Source organism: Amphiprion ocellaris, chromosome 16 (assembly GCF_022539595.1).
Source record: "Amphiprion ocellaris isolate individual 3 ecotype Okinawa chromosome 16, ASM2253959v1, whole genome shotgun sequence".
NCBI lineage: Eukaryota > Metazoa > Chordata > Actinopteri > Pomacentridae > Amphiprion > Amphiprion ocellaris.
Window position 1 is genome coordinate 15,178,242 of NC_072781.1, and position 17,386 is coordinate 15,195,627.

At 37.6% G+C, this 17,386-nt stretch overlaps 1 protein-coding gene and 1 long non-coding RNA gene across 5 annotated transcripts; one reads left to right on the forward strand and one right to left on the reverse strand.

The window, feature by feature from the left end:
* Positions 1 to 4,765: 4,765 nt before the first annotated feature.
* On the reverse strand, positions 4,766 to 10,012 carry LOC129350779 (uncharacterized). Of its 3 annotated transcripts, none has more exons than XR_008604298.1 (4): positions 9,790 to 10,012; positions 8,792 to 8,892; positions 6,781 to 6,881; positions 4,766 to 5,172 (listed from the first exon to the last, which is right to left on the reverse strand). It is a non-coding gene; the product is annotated as an uncharacterized LOC129350779 (long non-coding RNA). The 3 variants fall into 3 exon arrangements; XR_008604296.1 differs by having other exon boundaries at positions 4,766 to 4,984; positions 5,048 to 6,881; positions 9,790 to 9,927; XR_008604297.1 differs by having other exon boundaries at positions 4,766 to 6,881; positions 9,790 to 10,006.
* Positions 10,013 to 10,648: 636 nt separating this feature from the next.
* Positions 10,649 to 17,100, forward strand: slc29a3 (solute carrier family 29 member 3). 2 transcript variants are annotated; one of them, XM_023281606.3, is made up of 7 exons: positions 10,649 to 10,769; positions 12,308 to 12,459; positions 12,544 to 12,963; positions 14,184 to 14,266; positions 14,714 to 14,940; positions 15,637 to 15,799; positions 16,299 to 17,100. In XM_023281606.3, the coding sequence occupies exons 3-7, from the start codon at positions 12,634 to 12,636 to the stop codon at positions 16,912 to 16,914; spliced, it is 1,419 nt and encodes a 472-aa protein (XP_023137374.2). In that variant the 5' UTR covers positions 10,649 to 10,769; positions 12,308 to 12,459; positions 12,544 to 12,633; the 3' UTR covers positions 16,915 to 17,100. The 2 variants fall into 2 exon arrangements, with proteins under 2 accessions (XP_023137374.2, XP_023137375.2); XM_023281607.3 differs by having other exon boundaries at positions 12,308 to 12,453.
* Positions 17,101 to 17,386: the final 286 nt, after the last annotated feature.

Below are 17,386 nucleotides of genomic sequence, written 5' to 3' on the forward strand. Positions count from 1 at the left end.
TTAAAAGTTCCTGAGTAGTTCTCTGTTAGTTTGAACCTTCAGGACAGTCTGAGGACTGAAATTTTAAAAGTTTCTCAGTACTTCTCTGTTAGTTTGAACTTTCTGGTTAACAGAAGCCTTAAAACTTGTGACCATGAGTCTTGATTTCACATTTAGACCATCCATCTGAGTTCTTCTCAGACCTTCACCTGTGGGTTTTTTAGAAATCCTCAACAAACTTTGATTCTCTTCACTGAACAGTAAAGTTTGTGGAGATCAGAAGGTAACATTAGTTTGATAAATGCCTTCAACGACTAGTAGACTTTATCTGGAAAGCAGTTTTCTGAAATGAGTTCTTAGTAAATCTGTCCACAAGCAAACCAAGAACATAGAAAGAGGAAATGTTTGAAGAAACAACTTGATGTTTTCGTTTCAGACTAGAAAACGCTTTAAGAACTTTATCTGTTTTTGCTCTTTTTGATCGTTTTATTGTCTCTTCTGTTTAATTTGATCTTCTAAAGTCTAACTGGTGTCTTTTCAAATGTTTTGTCTTTAGTTTGATTCTTCTTAAACGTTTAGTTTTGCTCTTTTCTCACTTTTTATTCTTTACTAATGTCTGATTTGATTTCCAAATGTTTTGTCTTTTAATGTTTAATTGTTTTTTCAAATGTTTTATCGACTTGTTTGGTTTTTTTTTCCTTTCCCAATATTTAATGTTTCGATTAAATCTTTAAGGTTTTTCTTTTTAAATGTTTTGCCACCTTTTAATGTTTAATTTTCTTTTTAAATGCTTCATTGTATTTTCTGTGTAATTCCTATTTGAAATTTTATTGTCTTTAAGATGTAATTTTCTAATTAAACATTTAATTTTTTAATTAAATGTTTTATCTTTTTATAGGTTTAATAATCTAATTAAATGTTTTGCATTTTTAAAAAATGTTCAATATTCTTCTTGTTTAATTGCATTTTTTAAATGTTTAATTATGGAAAATATTTTATCTGTAATTTTTAATATTTGTATTTTAAAAATTTTGTTTAATTTCATAATGACATATATTGTATCTTGTTGAATTATCTAATTCAATATTTTGTCTGTTTAATATAATTTAATTGTATTTAATGTTTAACTCTATTAAACAGACAAAATATTGAATTAGATAATTCAACAAGATACAATACATGTCATAAAATTAAACAAAATTTTTAAAATACAAATATTAAAAATTTACAGATAAAATATTTTCCATAATTAAACATTTAAAAAATACAATTAAACAAGAATATTAAACTTTTTAAAAAATGCAAAACATTTAATTAGATTATTAAACCTTTAAAAAGACAAAACATTTAATTAAAAAATTAAATGTTTAATTAGAAAATTACATCTTAAATTTCTTAAATCTTTTTAATAATAAAACTTTTTAAAAGTCTTATTGTATTTTTTTTCCTTTGATTTAATTGCTTTTTGTTTTGTAGTTTATTTCTTTAATCTTCTTTTTCTGTCAAGATTTTAACCCCAACCTTAAAAATGAAATAAACCCTTAAATCACAATGAAAATACTTCTGTTGTCACAATCATGAGTTAGTCAGTTATTCAGTTAATCAATTCAACTTTATTTGTTTAGCACCTTCCACACAGATGACAAAACTAAACAAGCAAAGAGAAAAAAAACTACGCTAAAACTATGATTAAAACTCAAAAACATTAAAAAAAATGATTTAACATGGTAATAAAATATGTTGTATCCAGGGGATGGAGGGAGTTTATTGAAGTCTTGTTGGGCTCACATGGTAAATCATTTAAAATATAAATTTGATATTCAGTCTAAGGAAACTGCAGAGCGACAGAAGAACCAACATCTCCTGTTTTCTCCTTTAATGAGTCGACTCTTCTTGTGCTTTCAGACCAAAGAACTACAGACTCTTCACAACCTGCTCAAACTCTTGGTACAGGACCTCACCACACGGGTCAAGAAGGTTTCCATCTCATTTCTACTCTGAAGCTCACCTTCTCCTGCTCAAACTGCTGACAAATGTTTCTGCTGCTCTAAAGTCTGGTCTCCAGAACTTTCTAAAAACTCTCAAAGTCTCTTCTGCTGCAGGTTGCTATATAGAACTGTTCCAGAAAACCTCACTAAACCACATGGAGGGGCCTCAAGATAGTCGTCCAAATACCAAACTAGCACAACCCAAACGCTAAAGTCTCCTGCAGCCTACCAGAGAACCTCTGAGAACAGAGAATCAGGACAGGAACTCTTACCTTCTGGACAACCAACGTTGGTTCTCAAACAAGAATACAGAATGTGTCTGACCAAAAACCTCTAAAGACTCACTACAGCCAAGATGAAGACACAACTCAGCTGCACCAAATCCACTAATCACTGCACACATTAGCACCATTTGGGTAAAGAACCACATTTACTAAGACAACTATCCAGTACAAAGCCCTAAAACACACCAAGAAACACATTAAAGAACGATTTTTCTGGCATGGAAGCTGCAATGCCAAGACAGCCTAAAGAACATAACTAAAGCTAACGGAGCCAAACACCAGGCTCAGTGGGTGAGAGAAGCAGAGGAAATGTTTTGGCGGCAGCTAAATTAAAGCAGGAAGACACTCGGACTGCTCATGCGTGTTCCTGATAGACACCAAGCATGCCACACTGGACGAGCCGAATTGGAAACACAGGCTTACATTGGAAGTCCAGAGAGCTGGGCTTAGTGTAAGGATAATTAGTTTAGAAGTTTAGAGTCAGAAAGTTACAAAGAAAAGTTGAAAACCACCTTCTGCTACCTGAAATCTCTGTTTTCACACAAAGAACACCTGAACATGTCAAACTGGTTCCATAGTAGAACCATCATTGTAAAAACGTCATAGAATGGTGTGTTGCTCAAAAAACATTACGACCCGGCTGTCTAGAGTCGCCGAGGAGCAACACAAAAACAGGACAAACGCTGGTTTCCAGGGGGTTAGGCGGATATTTATTTGAAAGAGTAAGTTTACAACAACACAACATGTGAGCAGAAAAATCACAAAGTCTGTCTTTAGTTCAGCTGAAAATATTAGTTTTTGTCTTTTTTATTGACCAAACTTTTCAGGAAGTAGATGAAGAATAATTAAAGCTCTCATGTAGAAGTCCAACTTATTTTAGATCCTTGTGGAGAGTTTAATCTTGAAGTTTGTAAAGCTGTTGAGTTTTTAGAGTCACATGGATTGTTTTGACATTTAATAACCGAGTCCTGAAATAATATTACCGTTGTGGATTTCTGTCATTTAGTCTGGACTAAACAAATAACAGCAGCATAAATCTCAAACGTCATTATGAGGAGTCTGGATTGAGGTTTCTCACTTGATTATGATCAAAACATGACATTTAGGTTGATTTAAAGGAATATTCCACCTTAAATCTTTGAATGTTGACTTAAAAGGTTGGCTTCAGGAAGTATTCCACCTACAAGGTCCTCACACATCCACCTTAAAGGAACATTCCACCAAAAATTCTTGGACATGCACCTAAAATGTTGGTTTAACCGAGTATTCCATCCAAAATCCTCAGAGACCTGAGGGGCTGGTTAAAAGGAACATTCCACCTAAAACCCCAAATATAGACCCGAAAGGGTGGTTTAGAAAAAAATCCTTCAATGTAGACTAAAAAAGTTAGTATGGAGGAATATTCCACCTGAAATGTAGACCTGAGAAGTTGGTTCGGAAGAATATACCATCCTAAACATCCTTAAATGTAGACTAAAAGACGGTTTGTAAGAAAATTCCACCTAAAATCCTCCAATGTAGACCTAAAAGGTGAGTTTAATGGTATATTCCACCTAAAATTCACTACTGTAGACCTTGGAGGTTGGTCTGATGGTATATTCCACCCAACATCCTTGAACATAAACTTAAAAAGTTTGTTCAAAGGAATATTCCACCTAAAATCCTTCAATGTAGTCCAAAAAATCTTGGTGTAAAGGAGTATTCCACCTTAAATGTAGACCTAAAGGATGGTTTGGAGTAATATTCTACTCTAAAATCTTCCAATGTAGACCTAAAAGGTTGATCTGATGGTATATTCTACCCAACATCCTGGAACATTTACCTAAAAGATTGGTTTAATGGTATATTCCCAGAAGAACCCTTGAACATTGGGCTTAATGGTATATTCCACCCAAAATACTTGTACATATACCAAGAAGTCAGTGTAAAGGAAATGTAGACCTAAAAGGATTGTTTAAAGGAATATTTAAATGATTATTTTCATTATTTAATAATCTGTTATCAGTCAGAACCCTGGCAAACTTATTTTCATCAGTTTTTTAGTGGAAGTCACAAATAAAGGAGCTCTTGGTTTTTCCTGGCATTAGTGAGTCAAAAGCTGCTGTTTCAACACAGAACGTTCACATCCATCCACAAACCTCTCAGCACTCAAACACCCACAGACAGGAGGCCGGCTGGGCCGAGGCTTGGCGGCGTCCTCAGACCCACGAGTCGGGGAGTCGGTGAACTTTTTGGTCCGGTTTGAAGGCCTCCGTGTGGTCCAGTAGAAGTCCACGTAGTCGGTGTTGGATTTGAACCGCAGCGACTGGCCACCATCAGGTGGACCGGCTCATCCTCGTAGGGCTCCTCCTGTAGCCTTGAGGGGACCACAGGAACATTCAGTAGCTGTTGGAGTTCTTCCTGTCAGGCTCATGGTAGAAAGGCTCTGAAGAATCTTGTACTTGTCTTATCTGGAACAATCTAACAGCCTAAACTGTTGACAGCGGTGTAAAGAAGCAAACACACAGGCATAGATTAGGACTCAAAACTGGATTTATTTTAGGAAACAAACCAACTTAGAGGCATTTGTTCACACATGTGGCTGAATAGGAGGCCGTCCAATCAGATTTGAGGTCTTCACTCCGTAGGTTGGTTGTTCGGTGAGACTCTTGGACCTCCATCAGCTGACGTGGATGTTTGATGGTCTTCCTCTCTAGTGCCAGATGATTCATCCATGAATTCAGCAGCTACAGACTGAAATGAAGCTCATGCTGCCGTTATTGAATTCCTGTTCCAGATCAAATGTTCAGAGCTCACCTTGAATGCAGCCGTCTGCTGTCTGATAGTTTTTCTCATTGTAGTCTTCAATAAAGTCTTTTTTCCTCATGTCAGGATGTGGTGAGACTCTTTCTCAGTCTCTGCAGACGTCCCTCATTGTGTATCTCCAGAGAAGAAACAGAAAAACTGCTCACTGCTTCAGCATCACAAACGCTCTCCAGCATTGAGAGTGTTTTAGGAATTAATTCATTGTGTTGTGAACTTTGAAGGAGCAGAAACTTTACAGCTGCCAAAGATATGAGCTCCAATTCTGGATGTTTTAGGAAATGAAGTTCATCAAATGAACACTTGATTATTGCTGATAACTCTCATTAAATTACTGAAGAAATCTAACATAAAAACCTGTAAACTCTCAGGCAGCTTTTGTTGAAGTTTGTCTATAATTCTATCATCATGTTCTAGAATCAGGACTCTGCAGAAGTTCCTTCAATCAGATACTTGTGTGTTTCTATTTAAGGCCTCAGGTTTGAACGTACAGCAGAGGATTAGAAAGGAGTGATTTTAATATTTAAATCAGTCCAGTAAATGTTTGGCTTGAAAATTATTAAAATATTGATTTAGATATTTTTGTGTCAAATAATATTGTAGAGTCTCACTTAAATATATCCAGATGAGTTCAGTGTATTTACATTTTATAGAATATTTGATTTCTTAATCTCAATACTGTAGGGTCTGACCCTAAATATTATAATAATGATGTCAATTTAAATAATATTTTAGTGCAGAGTCATAAACTTTAATCAGCTAAACTTACGTAAAAAATATCACTGTACAATCTTAACCTGAACATTCATATTATTGAGGTAAATTTACATAAATCATGATATTCTGGAGTCTTAACTGGAATATTTCTAACATTAATCTTTTTGTATTGTGCTGATAAACAACAATAACTCGACTTTCAGATAATATTTGTTGTCTGTGATTGTGAGACTAAATTCCTCCACATTCTGGAACTGGACTGCATTTCCCAAAATAAAAACATGGACAGAATTTAACACTCATGTATCCATGGCAACGCTAACGTTTCTGCTTCTTACCAAAGTTCACAACACAAGTAAAGATTTTAATGCAAAACTTCAGGGATGACTGCTAACCATAAGTATTCTGATCAATACTTCATGATCAATATCAGGACAGATGTTACAACTCCAGCTGTTGCATTAGACTGCAGTTATTCACAGAGAAATTAAAACATCACATTCCTCATAAAAACTAGATGGGACTTTTATTAAATAAAGTGTTGGTGAATAAACAGTGTAAAAAGTGTAAAGCAGCTCCATTAAATCAGGAGATGTGAGACTTCCACAGCATGGATCACCATCTGCTGTGTTGATTCATAGCTGAATGTCAGAATGAACTGAGATAGAAAAGCTGCTTTGAGCTGCAACATTACGGTCTGACAATCCAACACCATCACAGTTTTCATCTGGTTGTTTTGCTTCAACATGCTGTGAAGTTCAGTTTTTACCTGAATCAATACAGAGATTCTATTTCCAACTAAGACTGGAATAAAAATTAGAATGTTATGAGGTTATTAATGCAACTAAATCCTTTCAGATGGAAGGATTTACTTCTAAGTTCTAATTCAGGTTTCAGTTGGAGCACATTGCATTCACAAAGAAAAACAGCGATACCTTCATAGCAACATTTAATAAACCTAAAGCTTCCCTGTTGGCACATTGGTGGAGTTTATTACTGAGCATCTGAACCTTAAATCCAGTGAGACGACCATCTTCAGTCAAGGCCAGTCAGAGAACTTCAAGACCTTCCATCAGCTGGACCAGATGTGGCATCATCTCCCTCTGAACATCTGGATGACAGGAGAAAAGACAGAAATCAAACACAGATCACAGAAATACAATTTATTCACTTTTATCATTTTATAAAAGTAGCATGAACTTTATTAAAACTTGACAACATCAGTAATGAAAGTAAATGTTTTTATCTCATGTTGAAGCTAAATTTAAAGTCAATTTTAATGACAGTTTATCCTGAGAGGAGTGAGAATGGAGCTTTTCTTTCCTTTTTAGAATATTCCCTCAAAATATTCAGTTTATTATTGGCTTTAGAAGCATTTTTTACTTATTTATTTTTAGATACCTCAGATTGATACACTTTGCTGGTTTGCAGATAATTTCATGTACAATGACAATAAAGATATTCTATTATAACATATTTTGTTAAAACAAGAACTGCAAACCTTCTCAACCATCTCTCAGGCTGCAAAATTCCAACTGCGACCAAGAATTAGCTGATGTAGTTATTATTATAATCTTTACTGAACCAGCCCTGGAATTAATAAAAATCTGTATATGGATATGATTTTCTCTGATGGGACCACTATGGAAGCCTTAGTAACAATTAACTATCCTTTGAAGGGAAAGATTAGGTCTTCTTCATGTGGATAAAAAAAATGCTCTCCCTTAAAAAACAAAAAAAACTGCGTACAATAAAGTAAATTTCTTCTGCACTGCACACATACTACACTTTTGTATAACTCTGGATGTCAGAGTAAAGGCAGACAGATCCACTGATCAGCCACAACATTGTGACCACTGACAGCTGAAGAGAACAACATCCATCATCTTGTTCTAATACAACGTTCTGCTGGGAAACCTTGACGTTCATGTGGATGTTTGACATGTACCACCACCTAAACCCTGCAGGACAAACAACCCCCTAGTCTCCATGGCAACAGCAGTCCTTGATGCCAGCTGCCTCCCTCAGCAGGACAAACTAAAACTGCTCAGGAGTGGTCCAAGGAACATGACAGAGCTAAGCTGTTCACCTGGGTTCCACACTCCCCACATCCAGGATCAGATTGAGCACCTGTGGGATGGTCCAGGATCAGCCTGGTCTAGGTAGGACCCACCCTGCAACCCACAGGATCCACAGAATCCACAGGACATCCCCAGAGGTTCTGATGAACCACTGGGTCAGAGGAGTTTTAGCAGCATAAAGGGACCAACACAGTATTAGTCAGGTGGTCAGAATGTTGTACTGTTATATTGTCATGCTGATTATATGATCAGTAAATGTTACCATCAATTATAACGTCCACATTGATCAGGAAAAAAACAACAACTATCAGTTCATTCAGAAACTGTGGGGTTAAACCTAAAAACACAGACCTCAACAGCAGTTTGTTTCAAAGCAGAACACCAGCCAGTTTTCACTAGAGAAGCTTCCAGAGCAACAATTACATGACAGTTTTGTTCTCATTAAGTTCAGAGTCAGCCAAAATAATGTATACATATCAGGAAAAGAAAAACTTTTATAAATATTTCATTTGTATAAGTACTTATATATATATATATATATATATATATATATATATATATTTATATATATATATATATATATATATATATATATATACCTCTTTCTAAGTTTGATCAAATCACGATAACTCTGTGTCCTGTTGTACGATGTTTTCCCAACAGATGGCGCTACCCTCATGAATGGAGCATCAACAAGTGACGTCTACAACACAACAGAAATGTCTGGAAGCCAGTGGCCACCACTTTGAGCACCTCTTGTAATTGTAGAGGTTAAAGATAACTTTTATTAATCTCATGATGTCTGAATAAATTTGGTATTGAAATATTTATGCAAGTTTTTCTTTTCCTGATGTGTGTAAACATTATTTTGGCTGACTCTGTATAATGGGTTTCTGACAGGTCACCAGGCAACATCTTTTTATAATAATGACAAACATACCTGCATTCTACAGGAGTGATTTTCCTCATGTGCAGGTAAAGATGTGTGAGGAGCTTAGAGATGACAGGAGCAGGAGTCATCCTCACTAATTCAGCTTCCACCTAGAAACAGAAAGACCACAAACAAACACACTGATATACTCTCAAACGTTCAACCTCACAGCCTCAAAATATCTGTTTAGGAAGTGTTGTGTTTCTAAATTCTGCTGAAAGCATTGACAGACATTCTCTTACAAGGTTGTGTAAAAAGCAGCCTGTCCTCTGAGCTACTGAGAAATCTTCCTGAACAAAGTTTCTACGTGTAAATCAGCTCAACAAAAACTAAAGCCTCAGTCAGAGATAACAGGTATCGCAAATTATAAAGAACTTTCTTTGTTAACTCAGACTTTCTGCTTCAACCTCACATAAAAAGGGGAGTTTAACTCATCCAGTGACTGAAAATGAACGGCTTGTGCAGTTCTAGATCCAAAAGTAGGATGTTTCATCTCATATTTTACCACAAATACATGCAGTAATAAATAAATACAATGGCTGGTTGTTAGTTTATTCACTATTAATGTCATTTTATATACTGGATTGAACTTGAGCAGTGGAAGAGAGAACAAATTTAATGAAATTATGGAGATTCAGAGAGGTAATGTTGCGCAATGTTAAGCGCTGTTTAATTCAAACCAGCTGAATGTTAAACTTCAGTGCAGCTGAACGGGTTTCACTTAACCTTAAAGTAAAATAACTTTTTTCAAAGCTAAAATACACAGCAGAGAAATACAGGTTGAGAATTTCATTCTAATAATGAGGACAGCTGCGACAGCAACTAACACAGGTGTTCAGCGGTACGTTAGCCACCTGTGTTAATTAGCCCGCTAGCTAACTTAGCCGCTTAGCTAACTAACGCGTCCGGACCAACTGCTCAAACACGACAAAACACAACTCTTCACAAGTCGCTGACTTAACGTACAACAAAATAACGCCACAGGTTAGAAGTATTTATCTTCATACCGTGTTTTACTCCAAAAACAAGGTCAACAGCAGCCAGAGATGCTACCAGACGTGCCGACCATAGATACATAGAATACTAGATACGCTAGCGCGCTGTCTTCTATACATGTCTATGGTCTGACCAATCACTGCTCTCTGGCTCCGCCCTCTGAGAATCTTGTTGTCGTTTGGCTCCACACTTGCTGATGACCACTTCCGGTCTCAGAAAATGAAAAAACGGACCTTTTTCGTTTCTGTCTCTTACTGATTTTACTTTCTTGTTATTGTAAATATAAAACGAAAATCAAAGCATTTTTTAAAAAAAAATCGTATATCCATTTTGATCATGAAAAGGAAAAACGCCTTGTATTTCAATTTTAAAATCAAAATCAAAATAACCACTTGTTTTTTGTTTTTCAATACCCGTTTCAGAACGGAAAATCCAATTACCAGATCCGTACACGGACCTTCTGGCAACTCCATATGAGTTGATTGGTCCTAAAAAGCGATTTAAGGGAGTAATAACAACTGGATTGGCTAGAATTTAGGACACAGAGCAGATAAACAAATACAGATGCACTACAGGAATGCTCACAAGGTCAACCAACAGGTTTAGCAGATAATCAAGTTGTTTTCATCCTGAACAGCAGTGCTTCTCGTACGCGCGTTTGACTTTCACAATAATAGCATGAATCGCAGAATTATCTTTTTTCTAATTTTATTCGACCATATAAATTATTTTGAAAGACATTTTTTACTTGTAAAACGTATTTAAATTCAACATATATAGTGTTCTTTCGCGCAAATTTGAGTCTGATTTAGCTTTAGATATCGCTTTAAATCTGAAGGCTTCATACCGGTAGCTTGACTGTTGTTACTGCTGGACATTGACATGATGTTTGTCAGCTGACCAGAAATGAAGTCTGCTGTTAAATGGAGTTTGTGTCGGTCTAACACTTAGAAAAGACAGCAGCAACAGCGAGGGAGTCTCCGGCAGTGAGGTAAATTTGTTTTTTATAATAAATTTAACATAAGGCCTAGGAAAATCTAGGTTTAACTGTGTTTGTGGACACTTGTGAAGGCTGAGCTAGCTAGCTTCTAATGTTTGTTTACAGCAGCGTCCACACTTAGCAAGTATAACATATATATTCGCTTAAATACCTTTCTAATGAAGACCACAACAGAAGAATAAACAAGAAAGAAGAAATATTAGAAAGCATTGTTACTGTGAAGAGTGAAAATAGCAAACAGCTGCTAGCTACATACTCTACTGAAGGAAACGGATCGTGTTGTCTGAAGTTTGAGTCAATTTATCTCCTTTTCTTGGCTAAGTATCATGTGAAGACTAGTTCCTCATTCACACACCGTGTTTTAGGGTGCTAAGTCAGCTTTGTGGTGTCCTGTCAGCCTTTCCTTAGTCTCCTTAAATAGTCCAAGTAACAACCCCATGATATTGAAGAAGTGCAGCTGGTGAAAACCTGTTTTTCTATTTCTGATGGTAGGATTCACACTGCAGCTCTCTGTTCCTGTCTTATGAGCTTTCTTTTATGCGTCTCATTTTACACATTTTCCGTATGAAGTTGTAGTTTGCAAAACAGATGGAGTGTCATTTGAACTACATGTTTACATATATTTACGATGCATGTGAAAATATATAATCACATAAACCATATATAATGATGATAAAAAAACAGAATTTTAAAAATCCTAACATATGATGAGGGTATGTGTGAACTTTACAGCTTTAGTAAAATAAAATGTAACTGTTCTTTTGCCTGCTCAAAAAGCATCATGCCACAATAATCAGGACACAAGATAGGATAAAGAGAGACTATGTGAGGTTTTGATGTTAAACATAACATGACACTCCCGAACATGAGGAGTAAATCAAGCGATTATGATACATCATTGGGCAGAATTTTATTTAGGATACTGCATTCTGTGACGGTTTTTAGTTGCTTGGTTTGTTGGTACTGTCTTCCAACCTTCAAGTGGACTAAAATCACTGACTTTGCTCATTCTCCTCTTCACAAATAGAGAATAAGTAGAATAAGTTTGAATAATTCAGTGAATGTGGTAGTCAGAAGACTCTCCTCTGCAGGAGATGCGGAATAGAATTGCAGTGATTGCTAAAGGCCAAACAATCACATGTCTTAAAACAAGAGGCATGAACAAATGCTGAGTTTTTCTATCTGATGGAGCATTTAACTGAGTGTGAATAGCCTAGGAAAGATGTACGGACTTATTCCTGTTGTGGGAGAACAGTGGGTTGAAATCCCGACACTGCTGCCAAACAGTAATGATATCGGGCCCCTTTCATTGTTGATCATGGAGCAGTGGCACAGTGAGAATTGGCTAATGGGTTCCTGTGACATTCCACATTTAAAAGACGGTGGGAGCCCATTTGTTTAATTTTGCGCAGTGTGTCATACTAAACATCCTCTGAGAATGAGCACAGCTTCTCTCCTTTAGATCTCTTTTAGATGTTTGTGTACATATCACAGAGGTGTAATTGTGCCAAATACCTGTTGATTCCCAGCACTAAAAGACTGACTTCATATGGGACTTCTGCATCACTGAGTCGAGATCCCTGGATTATTTTCTCCCAGCTCCAGCACAGAGACATCTCCAGAGTATGGATTCTCAACAAATACAGCCAGCTTTTTCCTTTGTGGACAAGCACAGGTAGAAGTAAGTCTCATCCATATCCCACCTCTTGCAGAACATTGTGTCAGTGATTTTTGTTAACTCATATTCTTTTCTTCTCCTTCACAGCTTTCTGCTCAACACATCTTGCTGCTGTGACTGCCTCAACCTTCTTCTATCTATTTCATCTTTGTTTTGGGAGTATCCTGGACCCTGTTTATGAAAATGGACAGCACAGAGCCCCTGCAGTCGAGTCTCAACTCATCTTATCTTCCAACTGCACTTGGCAACCACGTCATATCTGATGATGAGGACAGCGAGGACCATAGTCCCTCTGCGTCCCTTATTCCCAAAAATTCCCCAGTGCCTCTGGCTGTGCGCTACAGTCCAGAAGACTCGTACTGTTTGGTGTACATCATCTTTTTTTTGATGGGCATTGGTTCCTTGCTGCCCTGGAACTTCTTCATAACAGCCAAACCCTACTGGCTCTACAAATTCAGCAACAACACTGACCACAGCAGCGGTGAGGAGCAAAGTTCGGACCTCAGTGTGAGTGCTACTAAATACAGCTGCAATATGTTTGTGTGTGCGTGTGCGCACAGGAAGATGCACATTTGTGCCACTTCGCATGCTTCTCACATGGAACTGTGACCATCCTGTGACAGATGCTAGGACTGAGTGTCCTTTCACATCTCACAGGACTCCACTACACCATGGTAATGCAATTAGAAATGCCTGAAGCCTTCCTGAGGGCAACCGAGATAAGGGCAGAGAGCAGCAGAGTTTCAGTGGTCAAGCAGATCTTCTTTCATCATTTAAGTAATTATTGTTTCCAAGAAGCAGAATTGACAAGAGTGTCACAGAGGCAGACACTTGTGTAATCTGTATAGTCAACTAAAAGAACCACACAATGCCAGAATAACTAAAAGAAGGAAAGTAACTGCAAAGCCAAATGGTTAGCTCTTTGGATTCTAAGTAGTGGTCAGATATTCTGTCTGCATATCTGTATACATATAGGAAGTCTTTTTTTCAGGGTTGATATTATTAGTAATCAAGGAGATGGATAACCAGTAAGCATTTGATGGAAAATCCAAATCTTTGTGTCAAAATTTAGAGTAGCACAAAAAAGAAAAGACCTTGTTTATTGATTATTTTTTTTACTTGTGTTTCATCAAAGAAACTTTTCAACATTTATCCCTCAGTGGTGATAGGCCATTACTCATGGCATGCAACCAGTCAGACAGTCATGTGGTCAGAATACCACTGCACTTTTAAATAATTTGTCTCATCTGGAATCAACTAAAAAACAGCACCAGTAAAACTGATAATTGGTAAATCTCTGAATGTCTGATCCAGTAATCAGCCAGACCAATAATCCTTTGCCCTTTAAGAAGATGTGACAGATTCATGGTAGCAGCATGTTATGATAGCTGAGCGACCAACAAAAACTGTCTGTCTGCAGGAGTCAGGACAGACTATTCATATATATCTAAGAGCAATACAAGACAAACAACTGTTAAATCTGTTAAACTGCCTGGATACATTCTATAAATGTTTGCTTTTCTGAGATTTGTCACCTGATTTAATCAGACTTATAAGTCATAAAAAAGAAAAGCAAGGAAACTGTTTCGTCGATTTTTGTATGTTCCCCTCCGCTTCCACTTCCTCATGTTTTGTATGAGACACTATGCGAGTGTTTGTCTGTATGCTCATTTATGCTAATGAATCCTTGAACAAAAATGTGTTGTCTTTTCAATATCTGTTCACAGAACTACTTTGAAAGTTATCTGGCCATTGCCTCCACGGTGCCATCTGTGGTGTGTCTGATACTCAACTATGTCCTTGTTAACAGGTTTGTCCCTCACACACACACACACACACACACACACACACACACACACGCTCACATGGGATACGTTCTATGACTCTGTTGTTTGTCCCTGGATGTTGCGATGGTACAGTTCCACATTTGTCCTATTTAAGCTGTTAGAGGCCTAAGTTGCACTAATCTAATTTTCTCATGGTACCTTGAAGACTGTTACTCTTTACCGTCTTTGGACTTTCTTTAGTTATATTTAAAACTAGTCTGTATAATTAAAACCTGACTGTCTCACATTTGCATGGACACAGTCTGGATTGTATACATGTATGTACTATATGTTGTACATTGACTGCAACCAAACAATTTCTGGCTTATTCCAACAGCATAACACAACTGCTTCACATTTGGTGTTGATGAACTGATCTTTGATAATCTCTAACCTAATGCCAAATCACCTGTGTGTTTGTGGCCTTCTAGGTTGTCTCCAAACATGAGAATCCTGTCGTCTCTATTTGTGATCCTGCTGGTGTTTGTCATTACCACGGTGCTGGTGAAGGTGGATGTGTCGGACTGCAGGATGGGGTTCTTTACTGGAACGCTGGTCAGTGTGGCTGTCGTCAGTGGAGCCTCCAACATCTTCTCTGGTAGTATGTTTGGCATCAGTGGACAATTTCCCATGAGGATCTCTCAGGCTCTCATATCAGGTAGTCCTTTTTCAGATCAGGATTGCTTGTTGACTCGAATGTTTTTATTGCGTTTATATATAACTAGTTACAAATACATTTTCTGCGGTCTTGAAATACATGCAATGCTTAGTGTTTGGCTGCTTAATGTAAAAGTTTATTCATGTTGCAAAGTTTTCTTGTCACTCTTTTTTTTTTGTCACCATCGCACTGTGTGGGAAATATTAACTGTGTGGGCACAGTCTATGAACACAAAGAGGAGACAGAATACAGTATAGAACTGTCATTGTAACAATAGTTTCTCCTTAGAGAAGAGATGGTCCCAATTTTGGACCTCATTTTGGACATGTTGAGTATATTTGGAAAATAATAAATAAACACACATGTTGCTGATAATATTATAAATCATTAATGCCTTAAAGTTAAGTTCACTGCATTTCCCAATGCAAGACCTTTATAGTGATATACATTTTAAAACTAATCATTGTGTTTAATTGTGCAGCTACTGAGCATACTGGTTATAACTGTGCATCTTGTCCTGTGTAAACAGGAAAAAGCAAACAATAAACTCAGACTCATAATATTTTTGGGCCTTTGTTCATTGCTGTCCCTCCCTCTCTCCCATTTTATTTCAGCTGTCTTTTCTCTTCGTCATTTAGCAGCTCAAGTGCCATTTGTTTTCTGAAATGAAAAACTGAAGTACGGTTTTTCCTTCAGGTCAGGCTATGGGAGGAACGCTGAGTGCCGTAGCATCAATAGTGGACCTAGCTGCAGCTAATGATGTGACAAACAGCGCTCTGGCCTATTTCCTGACTGCTGACATCTTCATTCTGCTCTGCATCATCTCATATTTGCTGTTGCCGAAGCTGGCATACTCAAGGTCAGTAGTAGCCAAAGATTTGTGGTTCTTTTGTGGGTACATACAGTACCTATTAAACCTGTATTTTAAGTTACAGTGATCATAGCACCTTCCCTTGTCAAGTAAAATGTTCTTCTCATTCTAGATTCTATAGATTACAGATAGTTTAGCTGTGTGCATTATGTCACAGTGTCATTCTTCATAGAGTCACCAGATGGCACCATAGTTCAACGTTTAAATCCTACACAGGGAGTTTAAATTCCTGTAAAACAATCGTATTATGGGTTCTGAACTTACCTGTGCCTGTTATTTTGTATGTGCAACATGACAGCTACTATATCATGTAGGTCAGCAATGCCCACAGTAAAACAAATTGTTATTTGTTATATGAATTATATACAAATGGATTAATCACATTTACAAGCCATTTTAAAAGTAAGCTGCCTTTGAAGAAAGCATTAGGACAGTCTAATAATACCAGTTCAGAGGACAGGTTCAACACATCTTCTCCTGTCTCTAGACACTATATGCTGGGATCAACACACAACAACCCAGGAGTGATGAGCGAGGGTGGAGGTGCTGCAAGCGCAGTCCCACCACTGCAGCCTATCCTTCAGAAGACATGGGTGCTCGGACTGAGTGTCTTCTATGTCTTCTTTGTCTCCATCATGGTGTTCCCAGCAGTATCCTCGGGGATCCAGTCCGTCGAAAAGGACAGTGGCAATCCCTGGACAACCACTTACTTTGTTCCCCTTACCAGCTTCCTCCTATACAACTTTGCTGACTTTTGTGGCAGGCAGGCCACAGCCTGGCTGCAGGTACCTGGTCCCACCAGTCGAGTCCTGCCAGCACTGGTGCTGTGCCGCTCCATCATTGTGCCACTTCTCATGTTCTGTAACTACCAGCCGAGGGAGCACCTCCACACAGTACTGTTCGGCCATGATGTCTATCCTGTGGTGTTTAACTGCCTGCTAGGTCTCTCTAATGGCTACCTAGGCACACTGCCAATGATCTATGGCCCAAAAGTGGTACCAAGGGAGCTGGCAGAGGCCACAGGAGTGGTCATGTCTTTCTTTCTCACTCTGGGACTGGCTGCTGGATCTGCATTCTCTGTACTTCTTGTGCACTGTATCTGACCACGATGGTGAACGACCAAGTCATGTACATTGGTGCACTCAGTGCATCCTATGCTGATGGGTACCAGAACTTCAAAACAATGTGTTTGCTATGAGGGAAAGTGGCAAAGAAGCTTCTCATTTTACACTTGACAAACAAGCCTTAATTCTTGAATACCTCACATTAAAATGTTATGTTTACATTGATGTGATGAAGCTACATTTGTAATTTGTGCAGTCCATAAGGTACTCTTGGTTAAATGAAAGTTTTATTTTATGCAGATGGGTGACACAGGAAGAAACAAATAAGATGGTTTAGTATTGTGTTTTAATTGGGCCACTAAGTGTAATCAGAGCTGTTTCAGTGCTCCTTGGTATTGATTCTTTAAGTCTTTAGAACTCTACTGAAGGGATGAACACCTGTCTCCCAAAACGTATTCCCTCATTTTGTGTTTTGATGATGTCTTAAAATCTCTCATAGGTGTTGAACTGG

What these genes read in the sequence shown, in the direction of transcription:
- slc29a3 (XM_023281606.3), top strand. Translation starts at nt 12,634, where the DNA reads ATGAAAATGGACAGCACAGAGCCCCTGCAGTCGAGTCTCAACTCATCT. An exon ending in AGCAAAGTTCGGACCTCAGT is followed by an intron (nt 12,964 to 14,183) that starts GTGAGTGCTACT and finishes ATCTGTTCACAG; the next exon opens with AACTACTTTGAAAGTTATCT. An exon ending in CCGAAGCTGGCATACTCAAG is followed by an intron (nt 15,800 to 16,298) that starts GTCAGTAGTAGC and finishes TCCTGTCTCTAG; the next exon opens with ACACTATATGCTGGGATCAA.